This window comes from Oreochromis aureus, linkage group 9 (assembly GCF_013358895.1).
Source record: "Oreochromis aureus strain Israel breed Guangdong linkage group 9, ZZ_aureus, whole genome shotgun sequence".
Lineage (NCBI taxonomy): Eukaryota > Metazoa > Chordata > Actinopteri > Cichliformes > Cichlidae > Oreochromis > Oreochromis aureus.
This window is the reverse complement of record NC_052950.1, coordinates 35,004,525-35,022,039: the sequence shown is the minus strand read 5'-3', so window position 1 is coordinate 35,022,039 and position 17,515 is coordinate 35,004,525. Positions and strand designations below refer to the sequence as shown.

Below are 17,515 nucleotides of genomic sequence, written 5' to 3'. Positions count from 1 at the left end.
TTATCAGCCTGTTCATTTCCATCTACACTCATATGTGCAGGACTGTCACATTGGTTCTGGAAGAAGATCATAATAATAATGATAATAACGTGTTATTGTTGGTGTACAACATTTTCTGTGATGTCAGATGGCTGTTTTCATGGAGAGGTCCACTGCTATAAACTTTTATTTCCAACTGCTGACTCAGTTGGAAATAAAATTAAAAATTAAATTAAATTAAATCCTTTTAATCTCCTGTACTTCCTTCAAAGAAATTGTGTCCTCAGCAAATCCACATGTCCTGAGGATGCAGGAATCTGTGTTTGAAATCCTTGGAGATAGTGTTAAAGAGAATAGGGACCCACAAAACGACAGGACACAAGAATCAAAAGGTCAAAACGGTCCACAAACATTCTCCATGGTGTTGCCAGGAGGTGGCACCACACCTAAGTTACAGTCAGCTGGGACCGCAGTCTGCAATTTTTCAGACAATAAGAAAAATGCGTTACATCTCAATACATTTTATTATTCATAGGATAAAGTAAATGTTTTTACATATTGCCTGGTTAAATGACACACATTTATGACTTACAGTAATAATATTTTCAGTGCAACATAAAAAAAATGAGGTTTGTCTCTTCATGAAGCAAAACAGACTCACATCCTGTAAGACAACAGGGACCATTGAAAACACACTGCACAATGGTAAGCTGCAACAGAATTTGCACAGCACTGACACTGATAATTACCTCACAATGAACGGCCAAATAAACAGTAACGGGTCTGATAGTTTGACCCAGAAGGTGAACTGTTCTGACATTTTGCTTTTTCTTGTTATCAGAAGATGGGAGTAATGTTAAGTCTGTATGCTGTTTGTGGACACAGCCAGTGAAGTTTAACTTGCTAAACTTTGGCCAAAATATAAGACAACAAAGATGCACCAGTCAATTAAATGCATGAAACAAAATGGAACACAGGCTGCGATTCTGTGAAGCCTGATCTCAAGCTTTTCAAGTTTGATGCAGCATCCAGAAGAATTTTTGTTCAGATCCCCTGTTTCTCCCACTGTGTTCAAATGAACCCTGTCAGGGTAATCTCCCATTGGTCTGCCCCTTTTCTCACAGGAGGACATTTGTGGGTCTTTTGATGCCTCAGTAGACGTTTGTTATGGATGAAAGACTTTCCACACTGACCACATACAAATGATTTAACTCCATAGTGGATGAGCTGATGTGATTTTAAGCCCTTCTTTTGAGTTTAAGCCTTTCCACAGTGACCACATACAAATTGTTTAGTACCAGAGTGATGAGCTGATGTGATTTTAAGTGACACATGTCAGTGAAGAATTTTCCGCAATGGCTCACAGCTGAAAGGTTTATCTCCACTGTGGATGAGCTGATGGATTTTTAACCTATCAATTCCAGTAAAAGACTTTCCACACTGATCACAGTTGAAAGTTTTAAATTCAGTGTGGACGACCTGATGTGCTTTTAAGCTGCATCTATGAGTAAAGGTCTTTCCACACTGATCACAACTGAATGGTTTCACACCGGTGTGGATCAGCTGATGTGATTTCAAGCTACCAATCTGAGTAAAGGTCTTCCCACACTGATCACAGCTCAAGCTTCTGTCCTCCCTGTTGGCGCGCTTGCGTTTTCTGGGCTGCTTCATAGCAGGAAGTCTTTTCCACAGGGATCGCCGCTGGCTCATCTTTACTTGCTGGTGCTGGATGTTTTTGGTTGATATCATCCATGTGCTGAGGTTTCGAATGGTTTCACACCGGTGTGGATCAGCTGATGTGATTTCAAGGTACCAATCTGAGTAAAAGACTTTCCACACTGATCACAGCTGAATGGTTTCACACCGGTGTGGATCAGCTGATGTGATTTCAAGTTACCATTCTGAGTAAAAGACTTTCCACACTGATCACAGCTGAATGGTTTCACACCGCTGTGGATCAGCTGATGTGATTTCAAGCTACCAACATGAGTAAAAGACTTTCCACACTGATCACAGCTGAATGGTTTCACACCGGTGTGGATCAGCTGATGTGATTTCAAGTTACACATATGAGTAAAGGTCTTTCCACACTGATCACAGCTGAATGGTTTCACACCGGTGTGGATCAGCTGATGTGATTTTAAGCTACCTATCTGAGTAAAAGACTTTCCACACTGATCACAGTTGAAAGCTTTAAATTCAGTGTGGACGACCTGATGTTGTTTTAAGCTGGATCTATGAGTAAAGGTCTTTCCACACTGATGACAGCTGAATGGTTTAACTTCGCTGTGGACAACCTGATGTTCTTTTAAGCTGGATCTATGAGTAAAGGTCTTTCCACACTGATGACAGCTGAATGGTTTCACACCGGTGTGGATCAGCTGATGTGATTTCATGTTACAAATCTGAGTAAAGGTCTTTCCACACTGATCGCAGCTGAATGGTTTCACACCGGTGTGGATCCGCTGATGTGATTTCAAGTTACCAATCTGAGTAAAGGTCTTTCCACACTGATCGCAGCTGAATGGTTTCACACCAGTGTGGATCAGCTGATGTGATTTCAAGCTACCAATCTGAGTAAAAGACTTTCCACACTGATCACAGCTGAATGGTTTCACACCGGTGTGGATCAGCTGATGTGATTTCAAGCTACCAATCTGAGTAAAAGACTTTCCACACTGATCACAGCTGAATGGTTTCACACCGGTGTGGATCAGCTGATGTGATTTCAAGTGACCAATCTGAGTAAAGGTCTTTCCACACTGATCACAGCTGAATGGTTTCACACCGGTGTGGATCAGCTGATGTGATTGTAAGCTACCAATCTGAGTAAAGGTCTTCCCACACTGATCACAGCTCAAGCTTCTGTCCTCACTGTTGGCGCGCTTGCGTCTTCTGGGCTGCTTCATAGCAGGAAAAGTCTTTTCCACAGGGATCGCCGCTGGCTCATCTTTACTTGCTAGTGCTGGATGTTTTTGGCTGATATCATCCATGTGCTGAGGTTTCGACCTGCTTTCACTTCTTTCTCCTGTAATGACAAAGAACCCAAACAGTGACATCAGGTCTATACCTTCAGCTCATCCCCAAGTGCCCCCTCTTACCTCACAAAGATAAACAGTTTCACCATCTGCCAAACGTCTCAGGTGCCTGGGGACGCTATGCTGTGGTAAATATTTGAAGTGAGCTCATTTTGCGGATAAAAGTAGTAAAAGTTCAACTTGTGAATAAAATATTGGCTTGTGTGACTTCAAAGTTTTTTAGTTTTTACTTTGTTCAAATTTGAAGAACATCACACGTACAATGTGCAGTTCAGGTTGTATGTGTGAGAGCTGTACAACCCAATCCACACTGACTCAGATTTCCCTCTGATTAACCACGAGGGTGTCACACAGTTATCAAAGTCTGCAGACACTGTCAGCTGCAATCAACACCTTTTATTATAATTCACAGATGAGTTATGTTATGATTTAATGTTGTCAGTGTTTTGTTTTATGTCATGTTTAAGGATTTTGTTCTCGGTTGTATCTCACGTTTAGTTTAGTTCAGGTTCCATGTGTCATTCTGTCTGTCTGTCTCTCAGTGTCAGGTCTGCGTTTTGGTGTAGAGTTCTCGTTTCCTGTTTTATTGTGAAGGTCTGCGTCTCATGTGAGTGTGTTCAGTTTTACCTCTGTCTCGTCTGGTTGATTATTCCCAGCTGTGTTCCCCACCTGTGTGTAATCTCCCTGTGTTTCTCTGTGTGTATTTAAGTCGCGTCTTCTGTCGACAGGGTGCTGGTCCGTCTGTGTATCCACCATGTTCCACTCGCGTGTCTGGTGTTAGTATCTCAGTTTTGTAAATAGTTGTAAATAGTCTTGTCAAGTAGCAATTGTGTATTTTGTTCACCTTGTACATATTCTTCACTGCAGCAGCCTAGTAGGCGTGAGAAGCCATTTTTGTTGATTAAGTTTTCTCCTGTTTTTTTTGTTAGAAAGTTAGGTAAGTGGATTATCTTTTGGTTGGTGTTTATTTTGTGTAGGAAAGCACAGGGACCAGTAGGGAGTTTTGTTTGTTATTTTCGGCACTGCTCACAGCTGAAGCAAATAAATGGCTGCTTAGCATTTTAGAAGACGTTGTTTGTGTTCTTGCTTTGGTGGAGCGTGAGTGGGCCAACTTCTTGTTGCGTTCATACACGCCTAGACAAAGAACGTAACAGTTATAATGCATCTCCACTAGAAGATGGTCCCCTGTTATCTACTTTTTCACAGGCAAGCGTGGGCGAGAGTCTACAGCAGCGGTCCCCAACCCCCGGACCGGTATTGGTCCGTGAGTCGTTTGGTACCGGGTCGCGAGAGTTGAGGCTCGGGTGTGAAATGTATGGGTTTCAGGGTTTTTTATGAGTTTTCAGCATTATTTTGTTATCGTTTTTATTGTCAACTCGGTTTTCCTAGGTCTTTTCACGTGTGTTATGAATAAATCTTCTTTTTTTAGGTACCGGTAGAGTTGGATGTCTCGAGTTGACTTTTACGTGGTCTTGGTCTCGTCTTGGTCTCAACTGACATTTTTCTTGGTCTTGTCAAAAACAATACGAAGCACATAGCACATCCTCATAAATTCCCCCTAATTTTGGTACGATCCGAGCTCAGGCACTGGGCGACTGAGCACAGCAGTTACGCATGTGAGCGAGGGGGGCGAAGCTGCTGCCTGTGAGTTTGCTGCAGACAGAGGAGAGCTTAAGTTTGACCAGGTACCAAAGCAAATCATTCGTACTGTACAAATAATGTAAATATGACCGTGTATCACCTAAGATTGATATCAAACTGATCACTTGGCCCATATTACGCTACTCGCTCTTTGAGTGAATCAACAAATGGCAAAATGAAAAGCAGATCAATAATGCTGTTTTTCTTTTTAGAGAGTCTTAGCTTACATGTGTGTTTATTCTATATTTTATTTTATTTTTTTTTGCCTGTCCCATTTGGTTCTTTAGCCGTCAGAATTGTTGTCTGAAGACCAACAAGGATACCCAATGGATTTATTTTGCCAAATGGATCATCATGGCATTGGCATATTGGTCCATTTGATCGACCTTTGTTTTTATTATTTATTTTATTTTCAGTTGTTACAGACGGAACAGACATGAGTGGGGGATAGGAAAGGGAGAAAGAAAGAGAGGAAGGAAAAGAAAAATAGAAGGGAAGAGGGATAGTGAGAAAGGGAGAAAAAAATCTCCTGGATCACCTGTTGAGAGAGAAAGAATAGAAAACAAGCAAAAAAAACAAGACAAAGCAACATAATAAACACAACACCATCACATTAATCTAGCTAAGTATAAACAGCAGTAAATACTAAATATTGAATGTTGTTGTGCAGCACGCAGGACAGATAGAGCACAATGTGCTTTGAAGTAGGAGCCAAGAAAGGTGTAGTTCAAGTCTATGAACAGTAAACACCCCTGTGCACACCTGTGTGGATCAGCGCGCTTGTATTCAAAAGGTTTCCCCATGTAATGGTCTGCTAGAGGGTGTAGAGGGCCATAGCCCCGTCCCCCAGGGCATGAAGCAGGCATGGAGGAGATCCAGGCCCCAGACATCCAGAGGCCCCAGAGTGCGAGAGCCCAAGGAGGACCACCGGAGGGGCATCTGTGCCACCCTCATGGGAAGGGCTGAGGAGATCCCCAGACGAGGGGTCACCCAGTAGCCACCGAGCAGAAGCCAGAGGGCGCTGTACTGGCGTGCAGAGTGAACCGAGCTGCAGGCCCAGAGGGCCGAGGGCCCCCCGCGCCCCGGAAGAGGCCTGACCAACCAACAGGCGCCAGGCCCCGCCAAGTAGCCACCGAGAGTGAGCTGGTACATACCTGAGCGCCCAGCCCCGGACACCAAGAACCACCAATGCACCGACCCCTGAGGGCATCAGTCACCGGCAGGGAGTGTGGTGAGGAGAGATAGGCCTCTACACTATGGAGGGCCTGGGAGTTCCGAGAGAGGTGAAGTCTAAGACCCGACCTGACATATAGACACAGACAAACAGGCACACACAGACACAAACATGCATTCCCACCCTTATGCACACATACAGTGGCTTGCAAAAGTATTCGGCCCCCTTGAACTTTTCCACATTTTGTCACATTACAGCCACAAACATGAATCAATTTTATTGGAATTCCACGTGAAAGACCAATACAAAGTGGTGTACACGTGAGAAGTGGAACGAAAATCATACATGATTCCAAACATTTTTACAAATAAATAACTGAAAAGTGGGTGTGCGTAATTATTCAGCCCCTGAGTCAATACTTTGTAGAACCACCTTTTGCTGCAATTACAGCTGCCAGTCTTTTAGGGTATGTCTCTACCAGCTTTGCACATCTAGAGACTGAAATTCTTGTCCATTCTTCTTTGCAAAACAGCTCCAGCTAAGTCAGATTAGATGGACAGTCTTTGTGAACAGCAGTTTTCAGATCTTGCCACAGATTCTCGATTGGATTTAGATCTGGACTTTGACTGGGCCATTCTAACACATGGATATGTTTTGTTTTAAACCATTCCATTGTTGCCCTGGCTTTATGTTTAGGGTCGTTGTCCTGCTGGAAGGTGAACCTCCGCCCCAGTCTCAAGTCTTTGCAGACTCCAAGAGGTTTTCTTCCAAGATTGCCCTGTATTTGGCTCCATCCATCTTCCCATCAACTCTGACCAGCTTCCCTGTCCCTGCTGAAGAGAAGCACCCCAGAGCATGATGCTGCCACCACCATATTTGACAGTGGATGGTGTGTTCAGAGTGATGTGCAGTGTTAGTTTTCCACCACACATAGCGTTTTGCATTTTGGCCAAAAGTTCCATTTTGGTCTCATCTGACCAGAGCACCTTCTTCCACATGTTTGCTGTGTCCCCACATGGCTTGTGGCAAACTGCAAATGGGACTTCTTATGGTTTTCTGTTAACAATGGCTTTCTTCTTGCCACTCTTCCATAAAGGCCAACTTTGTGCAGTGCACGACTAATAGTTGTCCTATGGACAGATTCCCCCAGCTGAACTGTAGATCTCTGCAGCTCGTCCAGAGTCACCATGGGCCTCTTGGCTGCATTTCTGATCAGCGCTCTCCTTGTTCGGCCTATACAGGGAGTGCAGAATTATTAGGCAAGTTGTATATTTGAGGAATAATTTTATTATTGAACAACAACCATGTTCTCAATGAACCCAAAAAACTCATTAATATCAAAGCTGAATGTTTTTGGAAGTAGTTTTCAGTTTGTTTTTAGTTTTAGCTATTTTAGGGGGATATCTGTGTGTGCAGGTAACTATTACTGTGCATAATTATTAGGCAACTTAACAAAAAACAAATATATACCCATTTCAATTATTTATTTTACCAGTGAAACCAATATAACATCTCCACATTCACAAATATACATTTCTGACATTCAAAACAAAACAAAAACAAATCAGCGACCAATATAGCCACCTTTCTTTGCAAGGACACTCAAAAGCCTGCCATCCATGGATTCTGTCAGTGTTTTGATCTGTTCACCATCAACATTGCGTGCAGCAGCAACCACAGCCTCCCAGACACTGTTCAGAGAGGTGTACTGTTTTCCCTCCTTGTAAATCTCACATTTGATGATGGACCACAGGTTCTCAATGGGGTTCAGATCAGGTGAACAAGGAGGCCATGTCATTAGTTTTTCTTCTTTTATACCCTTTCTTGCCAGCCACGCTGTGGAGTACTTGGACGCGTGTGATGGAGCATTGTCCTGCATGAAAATCATGTTTTTCTTGAAGGATGCAGACTTCTTCCTGTACCACTGCTTGAAGAAGGTGTCTTCCAGAAACTGGCAGTAGGACTGGGAGTTGAGCTTGACTCCATCCTCAACCCGAAAAGGCCCCACAAGCTCATCTTTGATGATACCAGCCCAAACCAGTACTCCACCTCCACCTTGCTGGCGCCTGAGTCGGACTGGAGCTCTCTGCCCTTTACCAATCCAGCCACGGGCCCATCCATCTGGCCCATCAAGACTCACTCTCATTTCATCAGTCCATTAAACCTTAGAAAAATCAGTCTTGAGATATTTCTTGGCCCAGTCTTGACGTTTCAGCTTGTGTGTCTTGTTCAGTGGTGGTCGTCTTTCAGCCTTTCTTACCTTGGCCATGTCTCTGAGTATTGCACACCTTGTGCTTTTGGGCACTCCAGTGATGTTGCAGCTCTGAAATATGGCCAGACTGGTGGCAAGTGGCATCTTGGCAGCTGCACGCTTGACTTTTCTCAGTTCATGGGCAGTTATTTTGCGCCTTGGTTTTTTCCACACGCTTCTTGCGACCCTGTTGACTATTTTGAATGAAACGCTTGATTGTTCGATGATCACGCTTCAGAAGCTTTGCAATTTTAAGACTGCTGCATCCTCTGCAAGATATCTCACTATTTTTGACTTTTCTGAGCCTGTCAAGTCCTTCTTTTGACCCATTTTGCCAAAGGAAAGGAAGTTGCCTAATAATTATGCACACCTGATATAGGGTGTTGATGTCATTAGACCACACCCCTTCTCATTACAGAGATGCACATCACCTAATATGCTTAATTGGTAGTAGGCTTTCGAGCCTATACAGCTTGGAGTACGACAACATGCATGAAGAGGATGATGTGGACAAAATACTCATTTGCCTAATAATTCTGCACTCCCTGTAAGTTTAGGTGGATGGCCTTGTCTTGGTAGGTTTACAGTTGTGCCATACTCCTTCCATTTCTGAATGATCGCTTGAACAGTGCTCCGTGGGATGTTCAAGGCTTGGGAAATCTTTTTGTAGCCTAAGCCTGCTTTAAATTTCTCAATAACTTTATCCCTGACCTGTCTGGTGTGTTCTTTGGACTTCATGGTGTTGTTGCTCCCAATATTCTCTTACACAACCTCTGAGGCCGTCACAGAGCAGTTGTGGAGCTGTTTTGCAAAGAAGAATGGGCAAGAATTTCAGTCTGTAGATGTGCAAAGCTGGTAGAGACATACCCTAAAAGACTGGCAGCTGTTAATTGCAGCAAAAGGTGGTTCTACAAAGTATTGACTCAGGGGGCTGAATAATTACGCACACCCCACTTTTCAGTTATTTATTTGTAAAAAAATGTTTGGAATCATGTATGATTTTCGTTCCACTTCTCACATGTACACCACTTTGTGTTGGTCTTTCACCTGGAATTCCAATAAAATTGATTCATGTTTGTGGCTGTAATGTGACAAAATGTGGAAAAGTTCAAGGGGGCCGAATACTTTTGCAAGCCACTGTATACACACACTCAGCACTCACCCAACGTAAGGATTGACATAAATGGACATGTACACACAATCACACTCCCCAAACATACTCTATACCCCGGGTCCAGGTACCTTTGCCCCCAGAGGGGGAAATGGCACCCAGACCCAAGAGATGTTACCCTTTCCCCCGCGGTGGAGGCAAGCAGACCGCCCCAGGCTCCGCAGCAGCAGGGAGACCAATCGGAAAGCCAACACCTCCTCCCAGCCCCCCTGCCCCGATGGCTAGTAGAAAATGGGGGTGTGTGAAGACCCCATACCTCCTTCCTCCCGCTCATGTGTAGTGTTGCTGCGTGTTGCTCTAAAGTGCATTTAAAACAAGGGAGGGAATGGTGCTGCTGCCAGAGAGCAGCAGGTGTTAGCACAGCCCCTCCCGAGAACCCTCAATGTCTACATGGATTTAAAATTGAGAGGTGGGCACCGGCGCCAGAGGTAGGTTTGAATACACAGACTGTCCACTGGACGCCGTTAACGTGCCCACCCTCAAGGCCCTATATATATGTTTGTGTTATGAGAATGTATGTAATCTGGATGTCTAAGTTATGGAATAAAATTGAGGCACAGGTGGCCAGAAGGGGACGGGGGGGCGTCCCCTTCTCGCGACATGCCCCTCCCTAGGGCCAGCTCCCCCGCTGACCCCAGTAGGCACCCCCGTCCTCTGGTACCCACCAAGGTAAGGGACTCCAGGCCCATCCAGACCGGGGCCTACGGCAGCAGCACCGCCAAGCCCCACAGAAACCGGGGCAGCCCACCCTACCCCACCGCAGAGGAAACTGTACCCACCCCAACATTCAATCATCTCCCAGACTACACAAGACAACAGACCCCCAGGTTAGGTTTATTCTCCACCTCTTCTATGTCTCTCCCTCACCTGCAGAGTGGACTCCTGCAAGGATGGAACAACCTCCCTGCCAGTTGAAGAGCCCCCCAGTTAGGCCAATGCACCAGAGGCCCCCTGCGCCAGGGCTGAGCCCCCGTGCACCCACCCGCCCACAACCTTGGCAACACAACGACGAGGACCGAAGCCCCCAAGGTCCAGCCAAAGCTCCAGCACGGAGGCGAAGCACCCCCGAACCCCAAGCGCCCACGCCTGCCCCGGATCCAATCGGGGCAGCCAGGCCACCAGGCCAGTAACCTACGTCCGCTAGCACAGACCATCCTCCAGTCCAGCTGCACGCAGCCACGAGGAGAACACCCTCTAAGAGCGACCAGAGCCACTAACCAGGTTATGAACACAACCCCCGGGTTAAGCCCTCCAGAGATAACGTCTCTAGGGGTCTACCAGGCGCCCTAAGCCCGTCCCAACCTCCACATCAACCACAATAGCTAAGGCGGGACCAAACCATGACCCCCCACCCCCGCTAGGTGATGGAGCCAATCAAAGGAGCCCAGAGGGATTGATCTAATGTGATGGCAGAGGCTGTATCGAGACTAATGTGATCTATTAGATCAGTGGTTCCCAAACTTTTTTTGCTGGGCCCCCCTTGTTTTACAAGAAAAATGTTCGCGCCCCCCCACCCGCCGCGCGCGCACGCACATGCACATGCACACACACACGCACACGTCCTCCAACCACACACACCCATATTTTGCTCCATTGCAGTTTATTTCACACCTCAAACATTTAGTAAACAATTAAGCAAATACAAGTAATCTGCAATAAATTACAGGTAGTAATAAAATAAACTCCTAACTCTTTTACGCTGCGTCCGCATCTACACGGGTATTTTTGAAAACGCAGCTGTGTCGTCCACACGTAAACGGCGTTTCAAATCACCGAGAACGGAGATTTTTTAAAACTCCTTTTTTGCGTTTACGTGTGGACAAAGGTATGTGCCTTTTTTCACGTCACGCTGTGCGCCACATTATTGTTTACATGAGATGAATTGCAAAATGGAGGATCGAGACAAAATACTGTTAATCTGACTATCTTCGGTTTTTACATGCTTACATATACACACGCAGTTACTGTCCCTCTATTTAGAAAGCCAGAGGCGTCACGATGTGATTATTTTACATGTAGTTGTTTTTTTCCCTGTGTAATTATATTCAACATTGCTATCAATACATTCTTCAATCCCTCTGAAAAATGGGTTCAAAAGCATAAACAACTGTGGGATACTGTTTGTCCGTGATTTGAACCGGGGAACAAATTGTGGCAGGATGAGCCCAATGTTCCCTCTAATTTTTCATGTGTCTGAGCGAACACACAAACTCCCTGAGCGATCCCTTGGACCACTGTGAGCGACATCAGACGTGTGCACTGTGGTCACGCCAGCATCTAATCCATCCAAGTTACATGGTTTATTAAAATCAAATCCAATTACAGCATTTACATTTATGTTAGACTACCTTTAATTAACTACTTTAGCCCATTTACAATGAAAATTTAAAAAAAAAAATCTAGCCATTGGCCTGTGTAGTATGTTAACACTATTGGAAGTAAAAATATTTTGAACTCCAATTTCGAAAACACAACTTTCTTTCTTTTTTCCTTTCTTTTTAAAAAAAAAATAAAGCTCTGACTTGTATTATGAGTATGAGTCTGTGGTCTGGGAGAGAGTCCTGTAACTCTCTGTCTGCAAAATATAGTATATAATGACCAATGTTGGGCAATTAATTATATAGTAACTCCTTCAAAAAAGTAACTCAGTTTAGCAAACAACGTTTTTTGCAGCTATGTTTTTTAAATGCAGCCAATGCATTTTTAAATAAACATTTCAAACTATTTACAGAACAATCAGCTGTTCTGCATCAAATCTGATGCCACACAAATTATTTGTGCCACTCCAAAAAATAATTTCTGTCCACTATGAGATAAAGGAGAACAACAGCCTGATACCTGCAGGCCTGACAACAGGAGATGTATCACTCCTGTAACACCTGTAACATTCAGCAGTCGCCTCATTGTTCTGACACACACAACAAAACTATTGACTACTCTACACACTAACTACACAAGATTTGCGCTAAACGTCGCAAATCTCTCACATCTCAAAACCGTCACTCCTAAAACTTCACCCCGTTTCTTAACAACTAGATGCCACGTTGCCATATCATTTTTTGATTGGTCGACATGGTACTTTTTTCAACCAATAGGAAAGAGTGGGGTTTTTTTTGGTTTTGTCTTTGCTCACAGGCAGAGAGTGCTTTCGAGCGTTTTTTCTTATAAAACGTTTGGTCCCGCAGTAAATATAAATAACAATAGTATTCAGGAAGAAAACCAAACATTGCAGATATTTTTATCATAACTCTGGTTTTACGTGGCCGATCAACACAATTTAAAAACTGGTATAAAGTCCACACTTTTCCCGTCAGTTGTTCCGTCTGTCCTGCTCACATCTCCAATGGTTGTACACGTTGTCATTAACGTGGCTTCACTCCACATCAGCCACGCCGCTTTGCTAGCTAAAACACCGGTGTCGGCACATAAGGACGCTGTCATAGCCTGTCAACGACGTTGATTAGCTGCGTATATACGAATGTGAATTGCATTATTTGCTGGACTATGGGATAAGGTGGCATCGTTCTAATCCAATACAGGAGCAGCCAGTCACTTACTGACTAACACTGCAAAACAGAATTGTTAAAGTTTTAATTTTAATTTCAATTCAGGTTAGATGTGCGCAACGCAGATTTTCAGTGCGCAGAGACCGTGCCAGCAGTGCGCAATTAGCTTAGAGGGAACATTGGATGAGCCTGATGTTATTTGTATCCCACTGTAACTTTACTGTATAAAGAACATCTCAAAAATGCCAGGAGTAGTTAGTCGCTACAACAAGTGTTTGTGAACTAAAAATCATGAATGTGGGATACTATTTGTCTGTGATTTGAACAGCCCAGCGCTGCTTCTGACGAAGGGAAAACCAATTCTGCAGGGAGACCTACCTCGGCACTTGTGCAGGTGAAACCAAAGGGAAGATATGCTTCACCATATTTTCTAGTCTTTGGCTTATAATGAAGTTGGTTTGGAAACATATTTAGTGATGCTTCATCTCCTTCTTTGCGTTTGTGTGGGCGCCCCGTGCTAGCAGTGTCCAAGCTTGTTTTTTTTTTTTATTGGCAAGAATTAAGATTATTTTTATTTTTCTAGTTCATGAGGACCATTTACTTGGCGATGCATAGGGCAGTAAAAACCATGTGGACTGCATTAGTTTCTGTAGTGACATCATCCCTGAAGGGGAGGTTGGAATTTTACATTTCAGATCACTTTGATAAGTCTTCACATATCTCGCGCCAAAACTTCTGCACTGGTGGACAGAACCAAAGAGCGTGGATGTAATTTTCTGGTGTATTGTCTTGACAGTGTGAGCAGTTGATGGAAGATGTAAAGCCCATCTTGAACATCCGATGACCTGTATAGTGCACTCTATGTAGTATTTTGTATTGTATTAATTGCAGACTGGGATTTTTAATCAATTTAAAGGTTTTTAAGCATATCTGAGACCAGAAGTTTTGGTCTAAGCTGACTGATAAATCTGCTTCCCACTTTGCAATAGGAAGGGATATTGATTCATCTATTTTAGAAAGTGTTCTGTATATTTTAGATAATAATTTGGGGGATTTAAGAGTAAGAAAATGTACCGCACTTGGTGGTGTTTGTAATTCAACTTGACTGAGGTTAAATTTCTTTTTTACTATGGATTTAATTTTTGATATTCTAAAAATCTTTTCTTGTTGATCCCATATTGTGTAACTAGTCTGTCAAATGGAATAAATTCTGTTCCCTCTAATATATGTTCTAAGTATTTAATTCCTTTACAACTCCATTCTTGAAACTTAATCATATTATTGTTTTGTAATATTTCAGGGTTATTCCAGATAGGTGTACATTTGCATGGGATTAATGAAGACTCCGTTATTTTTAGAAACTCCCACCATGCTGTCAGAGAAAAGCTGATGCTGATGCTTTTAAAGCATTCATGTCGTTTGATGTTTGAGCTGATAAATGGTAGGTCTGAAATCTCTAGATCATTGCATAGTGCCTGTTTAATATCTAGCCAGGGCTCATCTAAGAAGGTATGTTTTAACCATTCTGAGATTAACTGAAGCCTGTTGGCTAAGAAGTATTGTTGAAAATAAGGCAGATCTAATCCTCCTCTATCCTTGGTTCTTTGTAGCGTTTTTAAGCTGATACGTGGGGGTTTATCTTTCCAAAGGAATTTAGAAATATATGAATCCAGAGATCTGAACCAATCTTGTGATGGTTTGTTAGGGATCATTAAAAATAAGTAATTTATTTTTGGCAAGATCATCATTTTTATAGTGGCGACCCTTCCCAGCAGTTAATGGGAAGAACTGTAGATTTTGGCCAGTTAACTGAATAATCTGAAACTCTTGAAAACCAGTTTATTAGAGTAATTACCTCAGAAAGGTTGGTTTATGAGTTTTGCAGAAAAAGCAACACATCATCCGCATAGAGACTGATTTTATGTTCTACGTTCTTACATTTTATGCCCTTAATTGTTGTAGCCTGTCTAAATGCTGCTGATAGTGGTTTGATAAACATTGCAAACAGTGAAGGGGAGAGTGGGCATCCCTGCCTGGTGCCCCTCAGGAGACAGAAGCTGGAGGATGTCTGGCCATACACTTTAGGGAGAAAACATAAAAACATTTTTTACTTTTAAAAATCAATTTAGAGTAAACTTGTTTTGTTTTAGATAAATAAATATTGAAATGTATTTTAAATTAGTTAAATGTCATAATAAAGAGAGAGAGAGAGCTGTCTGTTTATTTATCACTTTCATCAAATTTAGGAGTACATGTACTCTAAGTTTATTGTTAATTAATAAGAAAACTCCAGACAATTCCATTCTGAGCTGAAGAAGCTTCTGACAGGTTAGTAGAGTCCATGTGAGTAAATTGGTGGCACACCTGTGGATCCATATAAGGCAAAACACAGAGCCTGTTTCTTTGACATGGGGAAATCAAGAGATGTCAACCAAAACACCAGGAAAAGAATTGTGGAGCTCCATTAGTGAGGCTCAATTTTGAATACAATTTGGATGCCATTTGCAATTAAGAAATACAGACAATTTCTCTCTTTACTCTTACATTTTTTATATTTATCGATCTATAAAAATAAACATTTAGTCTGATTTGATGTTACAATTAAAAAAGCACCTTTTTTATCTGAAGGGTATGTAAATATCTGGTTTCAACTGTATATTTGATGATGTTGGTGTTTGGCTTGATTGTCAGCACAAAGAGGGAGACAGAACAGAGATGGAACAGGAGCAGGTGAAACGCACAAGTCAAATGGTTGTTTGCCAAAACTCTTCAGAACATGTATCTAGTAGCTAGCAGAGCTGGGGGATATGGCCTAAAATTCATATCGCGATATAATTTGAAGCATGTGCGGTAACGATATATATCACGATATATTCTTTTCTTCTGTATAACGTATTTTCCACACTATAAGGCACACTTAAAATGCTTCTATTTTCTCAAAAATCAAAAATGTGCCTTATGTATGAATTCTGGTTGTGCTCACTGACCTTGAACCGATTTTGGCGTGTAGAAATCTGTTAAAAAATGTTTTAGTACAACTTTGGTAAGCCTGCTGATGGACTGCTTGATGGATTGTCAGAGCATTACGTCTGCCGTAGTAAGGACTAATCTGGGTCCAAAACTCCATCCCCTTCAGGTCCAAAAGTCAAACGAACACTGAGAGTTAAAAACAGTCTAAATTCTTTCATCTTTAATTAAATCATCAGCATTGCTGCTTTATCAGGTGTAACAATTAAGTTTAACGGAGTTAGAAGTTAACAGGAAATTAGCTCGCTAGTTTATACCTAAACATTTCATACCATGTTCTGACTGAGAGATGTTTGAAACTAATTCAAACGTACAGCTCTGCTATCACTTCCAACATAAATTAAGACAGAAAACTAAACAGCAGTGGCGTTTGCAAGGTTACCGAAGTTGGACTACCTGGTATATAATGTTGTGCTACGTGATTGCTAGCGACACAGCTATGTTAGCATAAAATTAGCACAGTGAAGCTGGTGGATGAACGGCAACTTTTTTCCACTCGATAAAAGTTAACATGAGGGATTCTGGTGGTCAGGGACAAATGCAATCGCATAGCAGGATGCTATACACGGACCAAACTTCAGTCAGGAGAACATAATTTACAGATGATAATGGTTGTAGCCGCTGCGATACTTTCGACCAAAACAGGCGCAGCTTGATGACATCATCAACATGCGCTATCGCGATAGAGCGATATAGTCAAAATCTCTATCGTTGGCCAAATCTATATCGTTTCTATCGTATATCGTTTATATCGCCCACCCCTAGTAGCTAGTGTATCTTATTAGATAGCATTTGTTACTTTTCAAATTCTATATTTATTATGTTATGCAGGCTTGTTTGCGCAACAAGGATAAATAATTATATAAACTTTTCTGTATCTAAATAGTACTGTGTTGTATTTATCTGCAACACCTTAAAAGCCGGTCCATGAAAATATTGTCGGGCATAAACCGGTCCGTGGTGCAAAAAAGGTTGGGGACCGCTGGTCTACAGCTTTCTACCCCCAAGGACACGTAGTCTAATGTCTTTATTTTTCAGGGCCATGTCCACTTAATACTACACTATATGGTTATATGGCATTTAGTTAATATAAAGCATAGAATTGAGGCACTTCAAATAATTTCATCTCAACACCGCCTCCCTGGAGACAACGAGAAGGAGTCTCACTATCTGCCTAAAGTCTCATGGTGCCTGGGAGTGTCAGGCTACGTCCACACGCACCAGGGTATTTTTGAAAACGCATATTTTTCTATGCGTTTGCACCTTTCGTCCACACGTAAACGGCGTTCTCGGTCAATGAAAACGGAGATTTCTAAAAATGCCTGCCAGGGTGGATATTTTCCAAAACTCCGTTTTTGCATTTACGCGTGGATGAGAAAAACGGAGAAAACGCAGCGTCAAAGGTGTGCACCTTTTTTGACGTCACACCAGGGCTCGCAAAATCGCTAGCCCGACGTCCCGGGGCTAGCGATTTTTCCAGTCGGGCTACCAAAATCTATCTCAGCCCTGCCCGTCGGGCTATCATAGGAAGAAAAAATATGTGTCAATGCTTTTGCATTTTCTTTCGCAAATGTAGCTGAGTAATTATGTTATTGGCATCGATGAGCCACTGTCAATATGTGACATATTGAAATCGCGTTTGAATTTTCGCTTGTTTTTTGCTTTCACTTTCACTTTGCGATCGCACGAACTGTGTGTAGAGAGCGGCTGATTGGTGAGTGACGATTA

General features: G+C 42.6%; 1 protein-coding gene across 3 annotated transcripts in view; it reads right to left on the bottom strand.

Moving 5' to 3' along the window:
• Window positions 1-484: 484 nt before the first annotated feature.
• Window positions 485-17,515, bottom strand: part of LOC120441926 (gastrula zinc finger protein XlCGF26.1-like) — a 41,235-nt gene continuing 24,204 nt past the window's right edge. For all 3 annotated transcript variants that reach the window (XM_039617474.1, XM_039617476.1, XM_039617475.1), the window contains one exon: window positions 485-3,007. In XM_039617474.1, the coding sequence (XP_039473408.1) occupies window positions 1,725-2,972 (1,248 nt within the window). In that variant the 5' untranslated portion in view covers window positions 2,973-3,007 and the 3' untranslated portion in view covers window positions 485-1,724. The remainder of the gene's footprint in view (window positions 3,008-17,515) is intronic.